Genomic DNA, 20590 nt, shown 5'->3' with positions numbered 1-20590 from the left:
TATGATTTCAAATACCCTCAAATTAAAGCTGACAGTCTGCACTTTAACCTCATTGTATCAAATCCAAAGTGCTGGAGTACAGAGCAAAACAAACAAAAACAATTCACTGTCCCAATACTTTGAGCTGACTGTATCTTTTGATTAATGGCATCGGCAGTCATTTTTCAAATGTTCTACTCCCAATTGACATGCCTAGTTAAATAAAGTTAAGATAAATACAAAATGTTAAAAAATTGCAACAATTTTGTTTCCATTGATAACATTTCTCTACAACAATTCTCAACCTAAAAAGTACATCTCATTTTAGGCATGCAACATTTGGCTGGACAAAGTTGCTGGAAGAAACAAGAGAATCCTTGCAGAACTCACTCTACCCACCGTGCCTGAGAAACTGTTCCTTCAATCGTAACTATCTGACAATTCACATATTAAGTGGGGTTGGGATTACAGTGCATTCGGAAAAGTATTCATTCCCCTTCCCTTTTACACATTTTGTTATGTTACAGCCTTATTCTAAAATGTATTAAATAGTTTTTCCCCCTCATCAACCTACATACAATAACACACAATGACAAAGCAAAAACAGGTTTTATGTATTCAGACCCTTTTCTCAGTACATTGTTGAAGCACCTTTGTCAGCGAATACAGAATTGAGTCTAGGTATGACGCTACAAGCTTGGCACACCTGTATTTTGGGAGTTTCTCCCATTCTCCTCTGCAGATCCTCTCAAGCTCTGTCAGGTTGGATGGGGAGCGTTGCTGCATAGCTATTTTCAGATCTCTCCAGAGATGTTCGATCGGGTTCAAGTCCGTGCTCTGGCTGGGCCACTCAAGGACATTCAGAGACTTGTCCCAAAGCCACTCCTGTGTTGTCTTGGCTGTGTGCTTAGGTTCGTTGTCTTGGGGAAGGTGAACCTTCTCTTCAGTTTGAGGTCCTCAGTACCGTGGAGCAGGTTTTCATCAAGCATCGCTCCGTACTTTGCTCCATTCATCTTTGCCTCAATCCTGACTAGCCAAATCAAATCAAATGTATTTAAAAAGCCCTTCTTACATCAGCTGATGTCACAAAGTGCTGTACAGAAACCCAGCTTAAAACCCCAAACAGCAAGCAATGCAGGTGTAGAAGCACGGTGGCTTGGAAAAACTCCCTAGAAAGGCCAGAACCTAGGAAGAAACCTAGAGAGGAACCAGGCTATGAGGGGTGACCAGTCCTCTTCTGGCTGTGCTGGGTGGAGATTATAACAGAACATGGCCAAGATGTTCAAATGTTCATAGATGACCAGCAGGGTCAAATAATAATAATCACAGTGGTTGTCGAGGGTGCAACGGGTCAGCACCTCAGGAGTAAATGTCAGTTGGCTTTTCGTAGCCGATCATTCAGAATATCTCTACCGCTCCTGCTGTCTCTAGAGAGATGAAACAGCAGGTCTGGGAGAGGTAGCACGTCCGGTGAACAGGTCAGGATTCCATAGCCGCAGGCAGAGCAGTTGAAACTGGAGCAGCAGCACAGCCAGGTGGACTGGGTCAGCAAGGAGTCATCAGGCCAGGTAGTCCTGAGGCATGGTCCTATGGCTCAGGTCCTCCGAGAGAGAAAGAAAGAAAGAAAGAAAGAAAGAAAGAAAGAAAGAAAGAAAGAAAGAAAGAAAGAAAGAAAAAGAGAGAAAGAGAGAGAATTAGAGAGAGCATACTAAAATTCACACAGGACACCGGATAAGACAGGAGAAATACTCCAGATATAACAGACTGACCCTAGCCCCCTGACACATAAACTACTGCAGCGTAAATACTGGAGGCTGTGACAAGAGGGATTGGGAGACACTGTGGCCCCATCAGACGATACCCCTGGACAGGGTCAAACAGGCACGATATAACCCCACCCACTTCTCCAAAGCACAGCCCCCACACCACTAGAGGGATATCTTCAACCACCAACTTACCATGCTGAGACAAGGCCGAGTATAGCCCACAAAGATCTCCGCCACTGCACATCCCAAGAGGGGCGCCAACCCGGACAGGAAGATCACGTCCGTGACTCAACCCACTCAAGTGACGCACCCCACCTAGGGCCTCATGGACGAGCACTAGTAAGCCAGTTACTCAGCCCCTGTAATAGGGTAAGAGGCAGAGAATCCCAGTGGAGAGAGTGGAACCCGCCAGGCAGAGACAGCAAGGGCGGTTCGTTGCTCCAGTGCCTTTCCATTCACCTTCCCTCTCCTGGGCCAGACTACACTCAATCATAGGACCTACTGAAGAGATGAGTCTTCAATAAAGACTTAAAAGTTGAGACCGAGTCTGCGTCTCTCACATGGGTAGGTAGACCATTCCATAAAAATTGAGCTCTATAGGAGAAAGCCCTGCCTCCAGCTGTTTGCTTAGAAATTCTAGGGATAGTTAGGAGGCCTGCGTCTAGTGACCGTAGCGCACGTGTAGGTATGTACGGCAGGACCAAATCAGAGAGATAGGTAGGAGCAAGCCCATGTAATGCTTTGTAGGTTAGCAGTAAACCCTTGAAAACAGCCCTTGCCTTAACAGGAAGCCAGTGTAGAGAGGCTAGCACTGGAGTAATATGATCAAATGTTTTGGTTCTTGTCAAGATTCTAGCAGCCGTGTTTAGCACTAACTGAGGTTTATTTAATGCTTTATCCAGGTAGCCGGAAAGTAGAGCATTGCAGTAGTCTAACCTAGAAGTGACAAAAGAATGGATACATTTTTCTGCATCATTTTTGGACAGAAAGTTTCTGATTTTTGTAATGATGCGTAGATGGAAGCTGTCCTTGAAACAGTCTTGATATGTTCGTCAAAAGAGAGATCAGGGTCCAGAGTAACGCCGAGGTCCTTCACAGTTTTATTTGAGATGACTGTACAACCATCAAGATTAATTGTCAGATTCAACAGAAGATCTCTTTGTTTCTTGGGACCTAGAACAAGCATCTCTGTTTTGTCCGAGTCTAAAAGTAGAACATTTGCAGCCATCCACTTCCTTATATCTGAAACACAGGCTTCCAGGGAGGGTAATTTTGGGGCTTCGAAATGTACAGCTGTGTGTCATCCGCATAGCAGTGAAAGTTAACATTATGTTTCCGAATGACATCACCAAGAGGTAAAATATATAGTGAAAACAATTGTGGTCCTAAAACAGAACCTTGAGGAACACTGAAATGTACAGTTGATTTGTCAGAGGACAAACCATTCACAGAGACAAACTGATATCTTTCCAACAGATAAGATCTAAACCAGGCCAGAACATGCTCATGTAGACCAATTTGGGTTTTAGCGCTATGATGGGGTCTAAAACCAGACTGAAGCATTTCATATACATTGTTTGTCTTCAGGAAGGCAGCGAGTTACTGCGCAACCGCTTTTTCAAAAAACATTTAGAGGAATAGGAGATTCGATGTAGGTCGATAGTTTTTAATATTTTCTGGGTCAAGGTTTGGCTTTTTCAAGAAAGGCTTTATTACTGCTAAACTCCCAGTCCCTGCCGCTGAAAAACATCCCCACAGCATGATGCTGCCACCATCATGGTTTACCGTAGGGATGGTGCCAGGTTTCCTCCAGATGTGAGCTTGGCATTCAAGAGTTAAATCTTGGTTTCATCATTAGACCAGAGAATCTTGTTTCTCATGGTCTGAGAGTCTTTAACCTCCAAGCGGGCTGAAATGTGCCTTTTACTGAGGAGTGGCTTCTGTCTGGCCACTCTACCATAAAGACCTGATTGGTGGAGTGCAGCAGAGATGGTTGTCTTTCTGGAAGGTTCTCCCATCTCCACAGAGGAACTCTAGAGCTCTGTTAGAGTCACCATTGGGTTTTTGGTCACCTCCCTGGTAGCCACCTCTAGGAAGAGTCTTGGTGGTTCCAAACGTCTTCCATTTAAGAATGATGGAGGCCACAGTGTTCTTGGCGACCTTCAATGCTGCAGAAATGTTTTGGTACACACCCCCAGATCTGTGCCTCGACCTCATGGCTTGATTTTTGCTCTGACATGCACTGTCAACTGTGGGGCCTTAAATAGACAGGTGAATGCCTTTCCAAATCATGTCCAATCAAATTAATTTACCACAGGTGGAATCCAATCAAGTTGTAGAAACATCCCAAGGATGATCAATGGAAACAGGATGCACCTGAGCTCAACTTTGAGTCTCATAGCAAAGGATCTGAATACTTATGTAAATAAGGTATTTCTTTTAATAATTTTTTATACATTTGGGGTCTGAATACTTCCTGAAGGCACTGTATTTCCATGTCAATCCTTTCCATTTACTTTAACCATATCTACATGTACATGCTACCTCAATCAGCCTGACTAACCGGTATCTGTATATAGCCTCGCTACTTTTATAGCCTCGTATATAGCCTGTCTTACTGTTGTTTTATTTCTTTACCTACCTATTGTTCACCTAACACCTTTTTTGCACTATTGGTTAGAGCCTGTAAGTAATCAATTCACTGTAAGGTCTACTACACCTGTTGTATTCGGCGCACGTGACAAATAAACTTTGACTTGATTCAATTCAGGAGATAAAATGAAATGTAATAATGGCAAAGTGTAAGGGGAAATCAGGATAAATTCTTCGCTAATAGCAATTAATTAATTTGTCACTTTCTTTTTTGTTTTTACAACAGTGACAGTTTATTCAGATACGAGTTCAACCAGAACAAAATGGCAATCTCCCTTGTTTTGCCTTTGGGAGGAAAATCCTCTGAGGAGTTAAACATTCCCGCTACCCTGTCCATTCCTGCCATTGATGTTCCTGAAATAGGTTGGATGGTTCCTGCCAATGAGTTCCAAATCCCAACTTTCACCATACCTCGCTCTTTTGACATCGTGCTGCCCTTGCTTGGCCTTGCTGAGGTGACCTCCAAAGTAAACAGCAACTTCTACAACTGGGAGGGATCCATCTCCGGGGGCAACAACACTGTTGATGTTCCCAGCTATATTGCTCATTTTAAAGTCAAGGCTCAGTCTCCTGTCAGCCCACTTGCCTACAGACTTGAAGGTAAACTTTGCTGATCTTTCCATGTTTCATTAGGGATTCATAGTGAAGCTCTGTAACCTATTGTTATTCTTGCATTTTGTTTTTCCTTGACATGGTCAAATAACTCAAGCATAGATTGGTAATAATAGTTTTTTTTTGGGGGGGGAACAAAAACTAGAGGCCATGGGCAACTTTGTTAAAAATGACTGAACTGATTGGCCTATAGATGACGCTGGTATGATGCACTTTGCATCATATGATGCAAAACGCAGCATCGTATGATGTAAAATGCATAATTCCGCCTGTATTTCTGTATTTTGGAAGTTATATATCTTGAGAACTTGATTGCTGACATGCAAAACATTTTGGGTCTATATCAACAATGGACTTATGCAACAAATACCAAAAGATCATTTTTGGGTGTAGTTTTCCTTTAAACTCTCATATCCCCTGCCATTTGACCTAGAGTCTTGAAACTTTGTATGTAGTTGTCTGTCATCATGCTGAACAAATTTTCCTCAAGGACCCATAAGGTCCATCAGGATCGATTTTCCTCCATCTTGGACAAAAATAAATTAACATCTTCTCACAATCCATGTCCGAATTACACCAAATGACAGCAAATATAGAATGTAGGTCCATTGTACATGTTTTAACTTAGTCTTAAGTTTGAGAAAAGCTAAGTGATTAATTAAGAGATGGCTGAGTTATTGATAAATCAGGAAATCTGATTTTATATGTCTATCTAAATCCTTTATAAATCCACTCCACAATGGCCTGTTTTCTTGGGGTCATCAGAGACTTTGATGACCTTGATGAACTATGTTACATTTTGGCATTGATATCTTAAAAAATAAGAAAACTATTAACAATTAACTTTTTTAAATATGTAATGCTAATGCTTAAATTAATCAGAAAAAAATCTTCTTCTCATGGACTAAACTTAAGATTCACTCAAATTGTGGGCCTTGGACTCATCACAAAAGTCCCTAAAGAGTTTAAGAAAATAACATTGATGCATTCAAAGATGTACACAGTATACCAGTATGTGCATATTAGCACATATGTTAAAATATGCTACAAATACTTTGAAAATCTTCTTCTCATGAACCATACGACCAAATGACACCAAATGTAGAATGGAGGCCCATGGTACATGTCTTAACTTTGTCTTAAGTTTGAGAAAAGCTAAGGCATTGATCAAGATATGCCTGAGTTATTGACAAATCTGATTTTATGTGTCCATTTAAACCACAGTAAATCAACTCCACAGTGGCTGTTGAACTTGAAACTTGTCATCGCTATTATGGACGTCCCTAAGATGAACTACAATGAATTTGGTATTGATATCTCAAAAAACAAGGAAACTATTAACAACAAATTCTTTGCATATGCAACGCTAATGCTCAAAATCATCTGCAATCATCTTCTCCTCATGAACCAAGATTCACTCCAGATTTTGTATTTAATGCTGTCATATAAGATATACAGTATTTCAAATTATATTTGTGTAGTGATTTTCTTGACCACACCTACAGTCTTGCGTCGGTACTTCGGTGCTGCAGTTTAACTCATAGACCGCACAATAGAGAAGTCGGATTTGAAAATTCCTAATAAGACACTTTAGTCTTCACCTTTGTACGCAAAACCATATTTGGTACATAGACTTACCACATTAATCTCTAATGAGTTTAACAAAATAAAGTCCCAGAATTCAAAGATGACCGCAATATACCCATACACTAAGGCTGAAACTATTTCACAAGTCTTAACATTAACCATTAGTCAAATTGACTCCAGAATTGATATATAAACTCAGTACATTAAGTAATGACTTTAAGAATGATTACCTGCTGCAATCAAAGATAACAACCTACAGCGCTAGACTAAACTTCACTTTTGTCATTCTTGTGGTATTGAGAGATAAACATGGTAATGTTTCACTGATTGCACATAAAGGAAGATAGTTCCTACATGATATAGTTTGCAGTTTGCTGTGTTATCCAACTGATCTTGTGTCCTTTCTGTCATCCCGTGAACCCCGTTCATTGCTGGTCGCTGCTATATTTTAATGTACAGTGCATTCGGAAAGTATTCAGACCACTTAACTTTTTCCACATTTTGATCTGTTTCAGCCTTATTCTAAAATGGATTAAATTGTTTGTTTTCCCTCATCAATCTACACACAATACCCCATAATGACAAGTTGAGTGAAAACAGGTTTTTAGAAATTTTTGCAAATGTATTCATCATAAAAACAGAAATACCTTATTTATATAAGTATTCAGACCCGTTGCACTCAAGGACTTGTCCCGAAGCCACTCCTGCATTGTCTTGGCTGTGTGCTCAGGGTCATTGTCCTGTTGGAAGGTGAACCGTCAACCCAGTCTGTGGTCCTGAGCGCTCTGGAGCAGGTTTTCATCAAGGATCTCTTTGTGCATTGCTCCGTTCATCTTTCTCTCGATCCTGATTAGTTTCCCAGAACCTGCCGCTGAAAAACATCCCCACAGCATGATGCTGCCACCAACATGCTTCACCGTAGGGATGGTGCCAGGTTTCTTGCATACGTGATGCTTGGCATTCAGGCCAAAGAGTTAAATCTTGGTTTCATCGGACCAGAGAATCTTGTTTCTCAAGATCTAAGAGTCCTTTAGGTGCCTTTTGGCAAACTCCAAGCGGACTGTCATGTGCCTTTTACTGAGGAGTGGCTTCAGTCTGGCCACTCTACCATAAAGGCCTGATTGGTGTAGTGCTGCAGAGATGGTTGTCTTTCTGGAAAGTTCTCCCATCTCCACAGAGGAACTCTGGAGCTCTGTCAAAGTTACCATTGGGTTTTTGGTCACCTCCCTGACCAAGGAAGGCCCTTCTCCCCAGATTGCTCAGTTTGGCTGGGTGACCAGCTCTAGGAAGAGTCTTGGTGCTTCCAAACTTCTTCCATTTAACAATGATGGAGGCTGCTGTGTTCTTGGGGACCTTGAATGATGCAGATGATGTTTTGGTACCCTTCCCCATATCTGTGCTTCTACACAATCCTGTCTCAGAGCTCTACGGACAATTTCTTCAACCTCATGGCTTGGTTTTTGCTCTGGCATGTCAACTGTAGGACCTTATATAGACAGGTGTGTGTCTTTCCAAATCATGTCCAATCAATTGTATTTACCACAGAGGAACTCCAATCAAGTTGTAGCATCATCTCAAGTATGATCAATGGAAAAGGATGCACCTGAGCTCAATTTTGAGTCTCATAGCAGAGGGTCTTAATACTCATTTAAATAATGTATTTCTGTTTTTTATTTGTAATAAATTTGCAACAATTTAAAAAAAACTGTTTTTGCTTTGTCATTATGGGGCAATGTGTGTAGATGGATGAGGAAAATTGTTTATTTAATCTATTTTAGAATAAGGCTGTAATTTAACAAAATGTGGAAAAAGGGAAGGGGTCTGAACACTTTCCGAATGCACTGTATATTTTCCACACATACATTTAAGTACATAGAAGATCACCATATTTCACTGTTTATATAATGACAATGGTTTAATCTCCTTTTGTCTTCATAAAGGCACAGGCATGATTTCAGGAACAGTGGAAGATAATCTGAAGTACCTAGTCAACGGGTCCCTGAGCCACAGTTTCATCGATGCCAGCTTCAGTGTCTTTGAAACCTTGAGCGTTACAGACAAACTGAATGCTAAGGCCAACTACAAAATTGAAGCCTCAAGTCCTCTGGGCCTGCAGACCTCTCTGTACTACTCAGCAATGTCAGAATCCACTTCTGAAGAGGTCACAGGGGATGGTAGCTTGGATGGAACCATCAGAGTGGGCTCATGGAAAGCTGACTCCACCTACAGACATAACTATGCCATTCGCCCCCTCGATAGAGAAGGAAGAGGAGAGTCCAATCTGCGGGTGAACTCCCCACTTATCCAGGCTCAGAACATGATCAAGGGAGTGTATGCCAATGACGAGTTGTCCATTGTGTCCAAAACCAATGTGCAGGATGATGCTCTCAAGCATGTGGCAGAGCTCAAGTACAAGGATGGCCAACTATCTCTAAAATGTGATGCTGTTTCCAATGCCCTGGGCAATATACTTAAGAACAAAGTTGAACTTGGAATCTCCAGTGAGGTAATCATTCTGAGAGTTGAGTCCCAGGCTGATGATGCAACAAACCAGGCTTACTCCCTTCTCACAGGTTCCCTGAACATGGACGGTCTTGAAGTCAACTCTGAAGGCTCCCTTACCGTTAAAGGAGGCCGTGGATTGCATAAGGCCACTGTGTCAGTGAACAGAAATGGCCTGGTTATCAGTGGCACCAACAGCCTGCAGTGCAGTCCCTTGACGTTTGAGAACATCTACAATGGGGGCATAGATAGTAGTGGAGCCTCCCTGACCTCCACGACCAAAGGAATGGCTGAAGACAGCAGAGCCGAGCTAAGCTTTGAGGGCAGAATATCAAGTACTGAGGCTTCTCTAGGCAGTGCCTTCAGAGGCAACGCCTATGATTCAAACGCAAGAAGTACAACAAACCTGGTATTGAACAGGCAGGGTTTAATCTTCTCCAACAACATGAAGGGATCTCTGCAGAACATGAAGACAGAAAACACCCATAGTCTGACTCTCACATTGTGGACCCTGGCCTTCCGCTCTAAGACAGATAACTCCATCTGTGAGGACGCCTCCTACAAGCATGATATAAAGGTTGACGTGAAGCCTTTTGTTACCTCCATTGACATGAAAAATTATCTCAAGCTCTTTGACGTCCGTATGAACAATGAAGGCCAGTTAAAAATGGAGCCTACCAAGCTGGACCTGAGTGGAAGTTTAAGAGGAGCCTACAGAGACGAACATGAGCTCAGACACACTTATGAACTAAACTATGCTGACCTAGCTGGCGCTCTGAAGTGTAGTACAACTGGGAAGATAATGGATGCACAGATGAGCCACAACTGTGAAATTGAGATTGCAGGACTGACCTCCAAGTCTAACTGTGAGGCAAGGATAAACTCAGAATCATTACGTTTTGTCAGCACTATTCGCACCTTGGCACTGCCATTTAGTGTCACTGTCAATGCCATAATCAACAGTGATGGTGAGGTGGACCTGTTTGGGAAGCACACTGGGCAGCTCTACAGCAAATTGCTTGTTAAAGCAGAGCCTCTTGCACTTGCTTACTCACATGACTGCCGGGCCACAACCACACATATGCTGGAGAGTTGGGAATCTGCTGCTCACCTGGATAACAAGTTTGATGGTCTTCTAACACCCAGTGAACAGTCATTAACCTGGAAAACTAAATCCAAGTTTGACAACCACGCTTATAATCAAGACGTCAGCACTTACAACAATGCTCAGATGCTTGGAATTGAGTTTGAGGGAATAATATCTACAAACCTTTTAAATGAGGCTGGAGTGTGTGGAGACCAAAGGTCAGAGAAGGAAAACCAAGAATTCAGTGTCTCCGGTTTCCTGAAGTATGACAAGAGCAGTAACTCACATATCATCGAGCTTCCCTTCATTAAAAGCCTTCCTGCTGCTTTTGATCTCCTCAAGACTGCTGTTGTCAGTGTTCTGGAGACCATGCAACATTATATCATCAGCTTAGACATTAACCAGCTAATTGGTGAGCTAAGAGTCCATTTGGACAATCTGCCGCAGCAAGTCAGTGACTTCATGACAGAGATTGATTTGGAGAACAAAGTGACTGATGTCAAAGAGAAACTGATTATTTTGACACAGGAGTATGCTGTGACACTGGAGGACTTGGAAGCCTCTGTGGAGAATCTTAAGGTGAACATTGAAAAAACACTATTTGATATTGCAACCAAAATCAGAGACCTGATTGCGACAGTCAAGGGCAGCATTGAGAGGGGAGACTTGTCAGACGCCATTTCAAATGTCCTCTCACAAATTAGAAATATGCTTAAGGATGTTGATTACCATTTTAATATCAGAGAAACAATTGTCATAGTCATTGATGCAATTGAGGATGTCATCAGACAGATTGATCTACAGAATCTAGGAGACAGCAGTGTTGCCTGGTTGGGGGACATTGATAGTAGATTTAGAATCAAAGAAAAACTTCAAGATAAAATTAGTGAATTGAAACAGGTTATTGAGACCTTTGATGTCACAATGTTTTTCCAGAATCTGAGGGACTACACCCTCTCAATCAACTTTGACTTTACTAAATATGTGGAGCAGCTAACTGCTAAGATTCCCACTGAGCAGATGGCCAGGGTCCTTGAATCTATAAAGGATGTAATTGTCAACTGGATTGAAGAATATGAAATTGCAGACAAAATCAATGCTATGTATTCTTATATCAGAGATCTTCTTCTCAGGTATGAGTTTGACAAGAGATTTGAAATATTCATGGATCAGACTGTAGTACTCATCAAGGAATTCCGAATCCAAGAAACTGTGCAGTCACTGGTTGATGCTTTGAAATCTATAGACGTTGAAGTCATATATGACAAAGTTATGCAACTACTGGATGGGTCTGTAAATCAGTTCAAATCAATTGACTTCAAGCAAAGTATTGATGAGCTAAAGGAATACATTTGCTCAGTCATCAAGATTATAAAGGAATTTGATTACAATGTGTTTGTTGATGATGCTAACCAGAAGATCAGTGAACTAACAAGTTATGTTAATAATCAGATTGAAGCCTATGGAATTGCACAAAAAATAGAGGCCTCCAGAGAATTTGTTAGAAAGATCCAGGGTTCTATCATCAAATACTTGGAACAACTCAAAGAGACAAGAATTGCAGAAGTCGTGAAGATGATGAAAGATGTGATTGACACTACAGCCTTCAACGATATAAAGACGATTGTACAGCAAGCCCTTCAAGACATGAGAGATAGAGTTGATGGCATGAACATTAGAGAGGAGATACTCATATATCTGAAAAGGGCAAGTGACTCCTATACGAACATGGTTGCCTACATTTCTGTTCAGTTCAACAAACTGATTGAGGAAATCCGCAGGGTGGCTGAGGACCAAGATATATTAAACCAGATCGGTCAGGCTGTAGATGGTATTCTGGATGCACTGAAGACAGCAGATGTTGAGATTCCCTCTTTTGTAGTGCCTCTCACTGACCTCGTAATTCCCGCCTTCCAAATCAACCTGAACAGGCTGCAGGACATAAGCATTCCGGCTCAAATCTCAGTCCCTGAGTTCACCATCCTGAGTTCTTACACTGTCCCAGCCATGAACATAGATTTTGAGGAAATCAAACAACAAATAATTGCATTCATCGACCAAGTAAGAGAATATGAGGTTCCAATGCCTCCACCCGAGGCCATCTTTGGAGACTTGAGAGCACTTTACTTATCCGACCTCCCAGACTTGACCTTCCCAGAAATAACTATTTTAGAGATCAAGCTTCCAGCCATCAAGCTCCCTAAGTTGAATCTGGAGAACTTTGAAATCACAATGCTTCCAATTCCGGAGTTAAAGTTCCCTCAGGTCCACAGTGAAGTTCAAATTCCTGCTTTTGGCAAGCTCTATGGCGAGTTTAGAGTGAACTCCCCCCATTACACTCTTGTGACAGTAGCCTCATTAGAGAACTCAACAACAATTCATTTGAATAGAGATGCACCAGAGACTTCCAAGTTCACAGCCACGCTTACTTCTCAGGCCAAATCAGCCTGTGAATTCCTTGACTACTCCTTGGATGCCACTGCTCGTCTAGAAGCTTCTCAGATGGAAACATTGGTGTTTACTGAGACTGTGAATGTCACCCACATGGTCTTCTCTATAGATCACGAGGGATCACTGACTTTCAGCGCACCCTCTGCAGAAGCAACAGCAAAGACCACTGCTAAGGCCACTACTGAGATGTACACAGCTGATCTGGTGAACAACATTGCACTGTCCCTTAAGAGTGGAATTTCTGCATCAATAGACACTACCTACAGCCACAACTTGAACATCCCAGCTGTTGAAACTTCAAGCCAAGCCACCATGACCCAGACTGCAGCAGCCAGTCTTGAATCTGGTATTATTTCTGTGACTGTTCGAAATGAAGGAAGTGGAAAGTGGTCCATTCAAAAATACTCAGATGAAGGCACACACAAAAACAATCTAGAATTCAACATCAATGTTATCACTGCGAAATTAACCTTTGTTGGAGAAACTGAAAGCAAGATCTTGAAAATGAAACAAACCATGAATGCTGAATCTGTCATTTTCAGCCACTTCACTGTTGTTGCCAGGGCTGAGACAGAACTTCCTTTCGTCAAGAGCAGTATTGTGGTTTTAAATGGAGATGCCCATGTGGGAGACCTAAAGATTGCACTGACAGCCTCCCACAATGCAGAGCTTATGGGAAGAATGAGTGGAACCATATCTAACACTTTGGAATTTTTGGCCCGTCCTTTTGAGATTGTCCTAGATTGCAAAAACGAAGGAAATTCAAAGGTTATCTTCCCATTGAAACTCACAGGAAAGTTTGATCTCCAAAATGAATTTGGTGTGATACTTAACTCTGAAATGCAGCGCGCCTGCTGGGCTGGCTTAGCTCGATTCAATCAGTACAAGTACTATCATAATTTCACCGTGGACAACAATCAGAAAGACATTGGAATCTATGCAGCAATGAACGGTGAAGCCAATGTTGACTTTTTGACCGTTCCCCTCACCATCCCTGAGATGACAGTGCCTTATCTTAGATTGAAAACACCTCACATTCAAGAACTTTCTCTTTGGGAGCATGCTGGCCTCAAGGAACTTCTAACCACCCCTAGGCAATCATTTGAAATGAACCTAAAGCTTCAGTATCAGAAGAACCCTGACATGCACACCATTGATTATGACCTACAACCCTTCTACAATGCAATTAGTAATTTAGACATTTTTAGGGCTCACTTTGAGTTAGGGAGAAACAAACTTGTAAACCTTCTGACAACCTCTTACAATGAAGCCAAGACACATTTTGACAAATATAAGATTGACACATCCAACCAACCTCCCAGGTTTGTCACAGTCCCCGGATACAAAATACCCATCCTGCATATTGAAGTCTCTAGCTTCAGAGCAGAGTTACCTGCATTTGGCTTTTTCATCCCTAAGGAGGTCAGTACACCAGGTTTTAAAGTTCCAACAATGGGGTTTTCTGTGCCATCTTATACCCTGGTGCTGCCATCTCTGGAGCTGCCAGTCTTACATATTCCTGAGACATTGAGTGAGCTGACCCTTCCCTCATTCACACTACCTGCCATTCAGAACAACATCATGATCCCTGCCATGGGCAACATGACATGCGATTTCTCTTTCAAGTCCACTGTGATTACCCTGACTGCTAATGTAGGCCTCTATAACCAGTCTGACATTGTTGCCCGATTTGGAGCTTCCTCAACTTCTATGTTTGATATTCTAAAAGGTAAACTTGACGGGTCTACCAGCCTGACAAGGTCAAGGGGTTTAAAACTTGCCACTGCTCTGTCCTGGGAGCACAAGAACATAGAAGGCAGCCACGAATGTACTGTTAGTCTCTCTAAAAGGAACATGGAAGCTATTCTGGCAACTGTTGCAAGAGTCAACCTTCCCTTTGTGAGTCTGGAATTGAGTCAGGAACTTCTTGGAAATACCAAGACAAAACCAAATGTAGCCTCCAAGATTAAACTAAAATACATGCTTAATATGCCACTGATTGAGGCTGTAGGCAAGGGGAACATTGATCAAAACGTGGCATTGGAGGGACTTACATCTTATGTCTCACTGGAGACCTCTACCAAAGGAAAAACTGACATAACAGTAAAAAGGATTGTTTACTATGGAGCTATAGACAACGAGGCTAACATTTACCTAAACGCAAATGGCTTGCGATCCACAGTGAAAACTGACCTAGACTCCAACCTTGTTCACGATAAGGTTACCATATTGAATCTGAACATCAATAACAACCTAGCTCTTGAGGCATTTCTGAGGCGTGTGTATGCAACTTTGAATTACACCTGCAACAATATGGTTAACATTGTTTGGGCAGGGTTTGATACAAATGGGAAGCACTCTGTTAAAGCAAACTTAGACTTTGTTCCTCTAACAACGGTGACAGCTAAGGTAGACATTGGTGCAACCCAGCCATTCAATTACATGGATCTTCCAGGTGACGCAGGAGTGGATCAGAAATGTTATCTTTCCATCACTGCAGATAAGCAGACATTTAGCTGGAGTGGCAGAGAGCAACTTGCCTCTGTTGTACATTCCTGTGACTTACTTCTGTCAAATGATGAGGCTGAAGTGAAGATAGATATTGCTGAATCTGTGGAAGGATCTCTTGCTTTCCTGAAGTCTGTCCGGCTCCCTGTCTACCAGAAGACTATTTGGGATGTGCTTAAGTTAGAGCAGGTCTCCAGAATGGATGAAATGCAATTCCTCAATCTGTCCACTACTGTAGTTTACACAAAGAACAAAGAGGGACTAATTTTCACTTTACCATCCAAATTATTTGAGAATGGGGTCACCTTCAATATCCCAGAATTGACACTAGCAGTGCCTAGCTGGGTGAAAGAGATCCCAAAGGCTGTAAGGACGATTGACATGCGATTCCAAAATATTGATCTCCCAGATCAGGTCTCAGTGCCACCTGTCATCGATGTTCCAGCTTTTGATGTACCCTTCACCACTCTCCATGTGCCAGCCTTCTCAATTGATTTGAAGAATTTGGAGATCCCTACGATGATAAGCACCACTGGCTTTGACATCATGCTGCCTGGTCTGCCCAAGGTGGAAATTCCCAGTTTTGATATTGATATAGAGTTGCTACAGAACAGAATGTCCTTCCTGTCAGTGAAGCTGCCACAGTATGAAATCATTATCTCATCATTTACCTTCTCCAAGTCCATTACCATTGGTGAGCACACCATTCATTTGGATGAGATTGCTAGTCAGATTTCCAACTTTGAAATGCCAACCATTACCATCCCAGAACAGAAGATTGAAATCCCTGAAATCTCCCTGAACTTGCCTGTAAGTGTGTTTATCCCAGCCTTCGGTGCCCTTTCCACCACTGTGAAGGTGTTATCCCCAATTTACAATGTGACATCAACTGCAAACCTGGAAAACAAGGAGTCCAACGTTGTCACTTCACTGAAGTCCATCTGTACCTCCACTATGATCTTCCTGGAGTATGACCTCGATGGTAAGATTTAAAAAATTTACTTTGGATTACTTCCTCCAAGTACTTTCAGGTTTACATTTATTTTTGTATATTTGTCCCTGCAGCCACCGCCACTCTTCGTTTTGAGAACGGAGCAGTCCGCATGAATGGGAAATGCAACTTGGTTCACAGTGACATAAATGTCAACTGGCAGCATGTCTTCTCACAAAATCTCAGGTAAAATATGTTATGAAAGTAAGACTGATGCTTTCGAAAATACAACGCTACCAAATAATAAGATAACAACATATTTTTCTGATTTAAATGTAATCTATTTTCTTAGGATGAAACGTCAAGTCTCTCCTGATGCTATGTAAGTACCACAAGATAATTTGATTTTTTTACTTTACTAGGCAAGTGAGTTAAGAAATTCTTATTTACAATGATGGCCTACCGGGGAACAGCCTTGTTCAGGGGCAGAACGGGGAACCTGGGCAACCTTTCGGTTACTGGCTCAACACTAACCACTAGGCTACCTGCCGCCCCAGACATCCTGTACATTTCTACCTTTCAGCCCAGATTTTCCCCAACAGACAGATCATAATCGCATAAAAATCTAACCAAGTTTCCTTTATCTTTCAGTGTATCTCGTCATACTTTGAATGTGGATATCACCAGCCCAACCTTTGTTGATGTGAGCTTCCGCTATGCTTCCCGCAAGGATGGCATCACCACTTCCATGGCTTCCCCATCGATTGGTTTCCTTGGATTCATTTTTACTTGGAGGTCACCTTCACAAGTGTACGGAAAAGTGTTCAGTCGCTACCTGGTAAGACACATCTGAATTACTGAAACTTGTTTTATATGCATACTACACACCTCTGCCTATAAATTGTCAAACTGAAAGCTTAGAGTTTTCAAGATGTTATTTTCTATGGACACAATACATAGCTTTTTACTATTCTAATCCCCTCTTACTTGTTCCTTATCCATCCAGTCTAGCCCTGATAAGGATACGGACATTGTGAGTGTCAAAGCCACTCTGAAGAACTCTGAGAAGTTAAGTTTCCAGGTTGCCTGGAACATGAATACCATGCATTACACCATCGAAGGGCTCAAAGAGCGAATGCCTGCCATCACAGATGCGCTGCTCAAGTTCATAAACAAGTATCACACAGCTCACTTTGGCTTCAGTGTAAACCGTGCCTCCATTAAGCTGAAGAACTCTGTCTCCAACATTATTGAGAAAGCCTATCATGAGGTCCCATTGGGTTTTGATACACTACAGAATTCTATGAGAGAGATGTTTAGGATTGCAGCTGACAGTATACCGTCTATCGACATCACTGAACTGCTTAACAGTGTTCTTACGTTCTTGCGTGAGACTAATTTTGCTCTGCCCGGAATAGAGGAGAGACTTTCTGGACAGGAGCTCTACGAGAGGGCCAGTCGCTCTGTGTCTGCAACCATTGACTGGGCTGCCCAAAGGTTCTCAAATCTCATGGAGACCATAACTGATATAATTGAAAGTTTAATTAAAGGCGTTCAGTTCACAATCCCTGGTAGCAATGTAGTTGTCAACGGAAACAAGATTGTTGCCAACCTGAGGTCTGTCATGAGTGCCATCCAGGATGAGATGACCAAGGTAGTGAGACACTTGGAGGACGTGAGTCTGGAGGACCTGATCCAGAAAGTTCATAACCTCCTGCAGCTATGTTTCCAGAGGGCAGCAGAGTTCATCGCCTCTCTGAAGACACAAGACCTGAAGAAAATGTTGCGTTCTCTTGAGCGTGACATGTACGTAACAAAATCTAAAGCTGGTGAGTACAAAGATACTGCCAAAATAAAGATCCAGGAAATCTATAACAAGGTTACAGTGGATCGTGTGAACAATGACCTCAAGGAGCTTGTCGATTTTTTCCAGTCTCACTTTTATGGGGGATTCAATGAATTGATCTACCTAATGGAGCAGGCATCGCAAAGCACAGCTCCATACATAAGAGTAACATTGAAAAAGATGGACATTGATGTTCCCCTTCCCTTCTTTTGGAAGTCTTTCAGTGAGTGGCCAACACAGATAAGGCAGTGAGTGAGCGAGCAATGCTTATTACCACCACTTGAATAAGAACAGCTAACTAAATGTACTTTTCTATATGAAAAGAAAACACTATACTAAGCACAGGAGGTTGGTGGCACCTTTATTGAGGAGAACGGGCTTGTGGTAATGGCTGGAGTGGAATCATTGGAATGGTAACAAATACATCAAACACATGGTTTCTGTAATTGATGCTATTCCATATGCTCCATTCCGGCCGTTCTCCCCTCCGCAGCCTCCTGTGATACTAACATATACTTTATGTTTGAGCTGTGACTTTGCTATGTGGAAAACCCAAAAATATTATACTAACAAATATACATTATTTTTGAGCTGTTATTATATATCACTGTGTTTCATTTTTTTAAAAGCTAGTTTTTTTATGCCTGAACAATCATCTTTTTGATGACCATGTTAATTGAGACAATAAAGGGAATTTTTACAGTTATGGTCAACAACACATTTAATATGAGTTATTTCAAGTGAGATTCTTACATCCCAACAACTTAAGGAAGATGGTTCACACACATAAAGTACAGACTCCAAGACTCTTCTTTTGTTCTAGCTCAAGTTAAAATCGTGTGGCCTTTAGATGGCAGGGTAGTCCAACTCATTGGAATACTTCTGGTTATAGAATTCTAACTGTCTACATAGAAAGCTAAAAACCTTTGTTTGCTACAGATTTTGGATCTTAATTTGATCACTCTTCGGTTGCTGAAAAACTTCCTGCCCTGTAGGAAATGCAGATGAGCTTTGTGATTTACATAAATTAACTGAAAACCTGCACTAATACACAGCTATTTTAACAGTATTGCACTTTTCATGTCGTCTCATTTTGGCCAGCTTATAGCCTAACCACCGATCAAGCAACCTTATGGACTAAACGTTCAACTCCTGTTGCTGCGGGATTATCTCACTGAGACAATACAATAAATTAAGATCCTACATCTGTAGGTCCAGTTATTCACCCTTCACCCTGCCTCTTCTCTCCTTTTTTGCCCTCCCTTCTTTCTCACTCCCAATATCTCATACAGCCTCTTGCTCTCTTTCATAATGTGTGCCACATTCCCCCTGCTTATTTCCCCTGGTTACCTGGTTGGACACTTAATGCCCCCCACTGCTATTTCATATACTCTATCAAAGAGGGGCCCATAACAAATGTTGCTAAGCTTGGTGGCTGTCATCTGTTTGGAATTCAGGGCTGTGATGGTTGCAAGAGAAAACAGTTTTCCCACAGTAGTCTTTCAAAAAGTGTTGTGTTTGAGCTTTGCTCAAAACATATATAAAATATCAAAATGTAGAAATGCATTATATCTCATAAATTAGATTAAAGATCATTGTTGGAACGTGGAGTCAGAAAGGACGTTGGCTTCATGTATTACTTCATTATGAGCAATCTCCTTCATATTAAAGTGACTAAGTCACATGTCCAATTTGGTCAAGTATCTGTATGAGTTTCATGTTAATTTCAGAAAATGTAAAAAATGAAAAGTTCAGTGTGGCTTTATTTTTAGGAGCAATCATACATCATATTTCTTTAAATATTCATAGCAGTCAACAAATGAGGATGTGTTCTGGTGTTGGACAGTAGTAAATTCATTTTTTTGTCATTTATTTCTATGAAGACATAAAGATGAATAGTCAAATGTGGAGTTATACAGTTGTACACATTTTTTTTTTAAATGTTCAATCCCACCCGCTGCTCTCTCCACCTGACCCCAAAAATGAAAGAAAAAAACATAACACCCTCATCCTTACCATCCAATACCTAATTTATTTTTACATTGTCATACAAACACGATCACACACGATTAAGTCTCTGGCAAATCAAATCAAATCAAATTGTATTAGTCACATGCGCCGAATACAACAGGTAGACCTTACAGTGAAATGCTTACTTACAAGCCCCTAACCAACAGTGCAGTTTTAAAAAATACAGATACGAATAAGAGATTACAAGTAATTACAGAGCAGCAGTAAAAAAATAACAATATATACAGGGGGGTACCGGTACAGAGTCAATGTCCAGAGGCACCGGTTAGTTGAGATAGTATGTACAGGTAGGTATCAGACAACCATGGAACTGAATCATACTGTATGTCCGCAGGTTACCTGGGCATCTACTGGCCTGTCAAGATGGTGCCACTGTAGGCTGCAGGTAGCCAAACTTAACTGACAAGATAGTCTCTATAACACAAAACATTGCTCAGATGTTAAAGTGACTTCAGAGGTCATTAATAAGATTTCCTATTGTTGAATACCCCTGAATTGGATTACTGCCAGCCATGAGTAATCTCATCTCTATGAAGGAGTAACAAGGTTGTGAAGAAAACAAAATGTCTGTGATTTATGAGGTGCGTAAAAGGCAATAAAACATCCACTGTGAAACCCCCACCCCTTTCCCATAATAT

The 20590-nt window shown here is 41.5% G+C and overlaps 1 protein-coding gene across 1 annotated transcript in view; it reads left to right on the top strand.

The window, feature by feature from the left end:
- The window catches only part of LOC124046578 (apolipoprotein B-100-like), a 38257-nt gene extending 19104 nt beyond the window's left edge, over positions 1-19153 (top strand). The window contains 7 exon segments of the mRNA XM_046367106.1: positions 308-405; positions 4624-4997; positions 8537-16126; positions 16210-16321; positions 16428-16457; positions 16727-16913; positions 17082-19153. Coding sequence (XP_046223062.1) covers positions 308-405; positions 4624-4997; positions 8537-16126; positions 16210-16321; positions 16428-16457; positions 16727-16913; positions 17082-18173 — 9483 coding nt within the window. The 3' untranslated portion in view covers positions 18174-19153.
- The last annotated feature ends 1437 nt before the right edge of the window (positions 19154-20590 follow it).

The sequence above is a fragment of the Oncorhynchus gorbuscha genome, linkage group LG10 (assembly GCF_021184085.1).
Source record: "Oncorhynchus gorbuscha isolate QuinsamMale2020 ecotype Even-year linkage group LG10, OgorEven_v1.0, whole genome shotgun sequence".
NCBI classification, from domain to species: Eukaryota; Metazoa; Chordata; class Actinopteri; order Salmoniformes; family Salmonidae; genus Oncorhynchus; species Oncorhynchus gorbuscha.
This window is presented reverse-complemented; position numbering and strand designations above follow the sequence as displayed.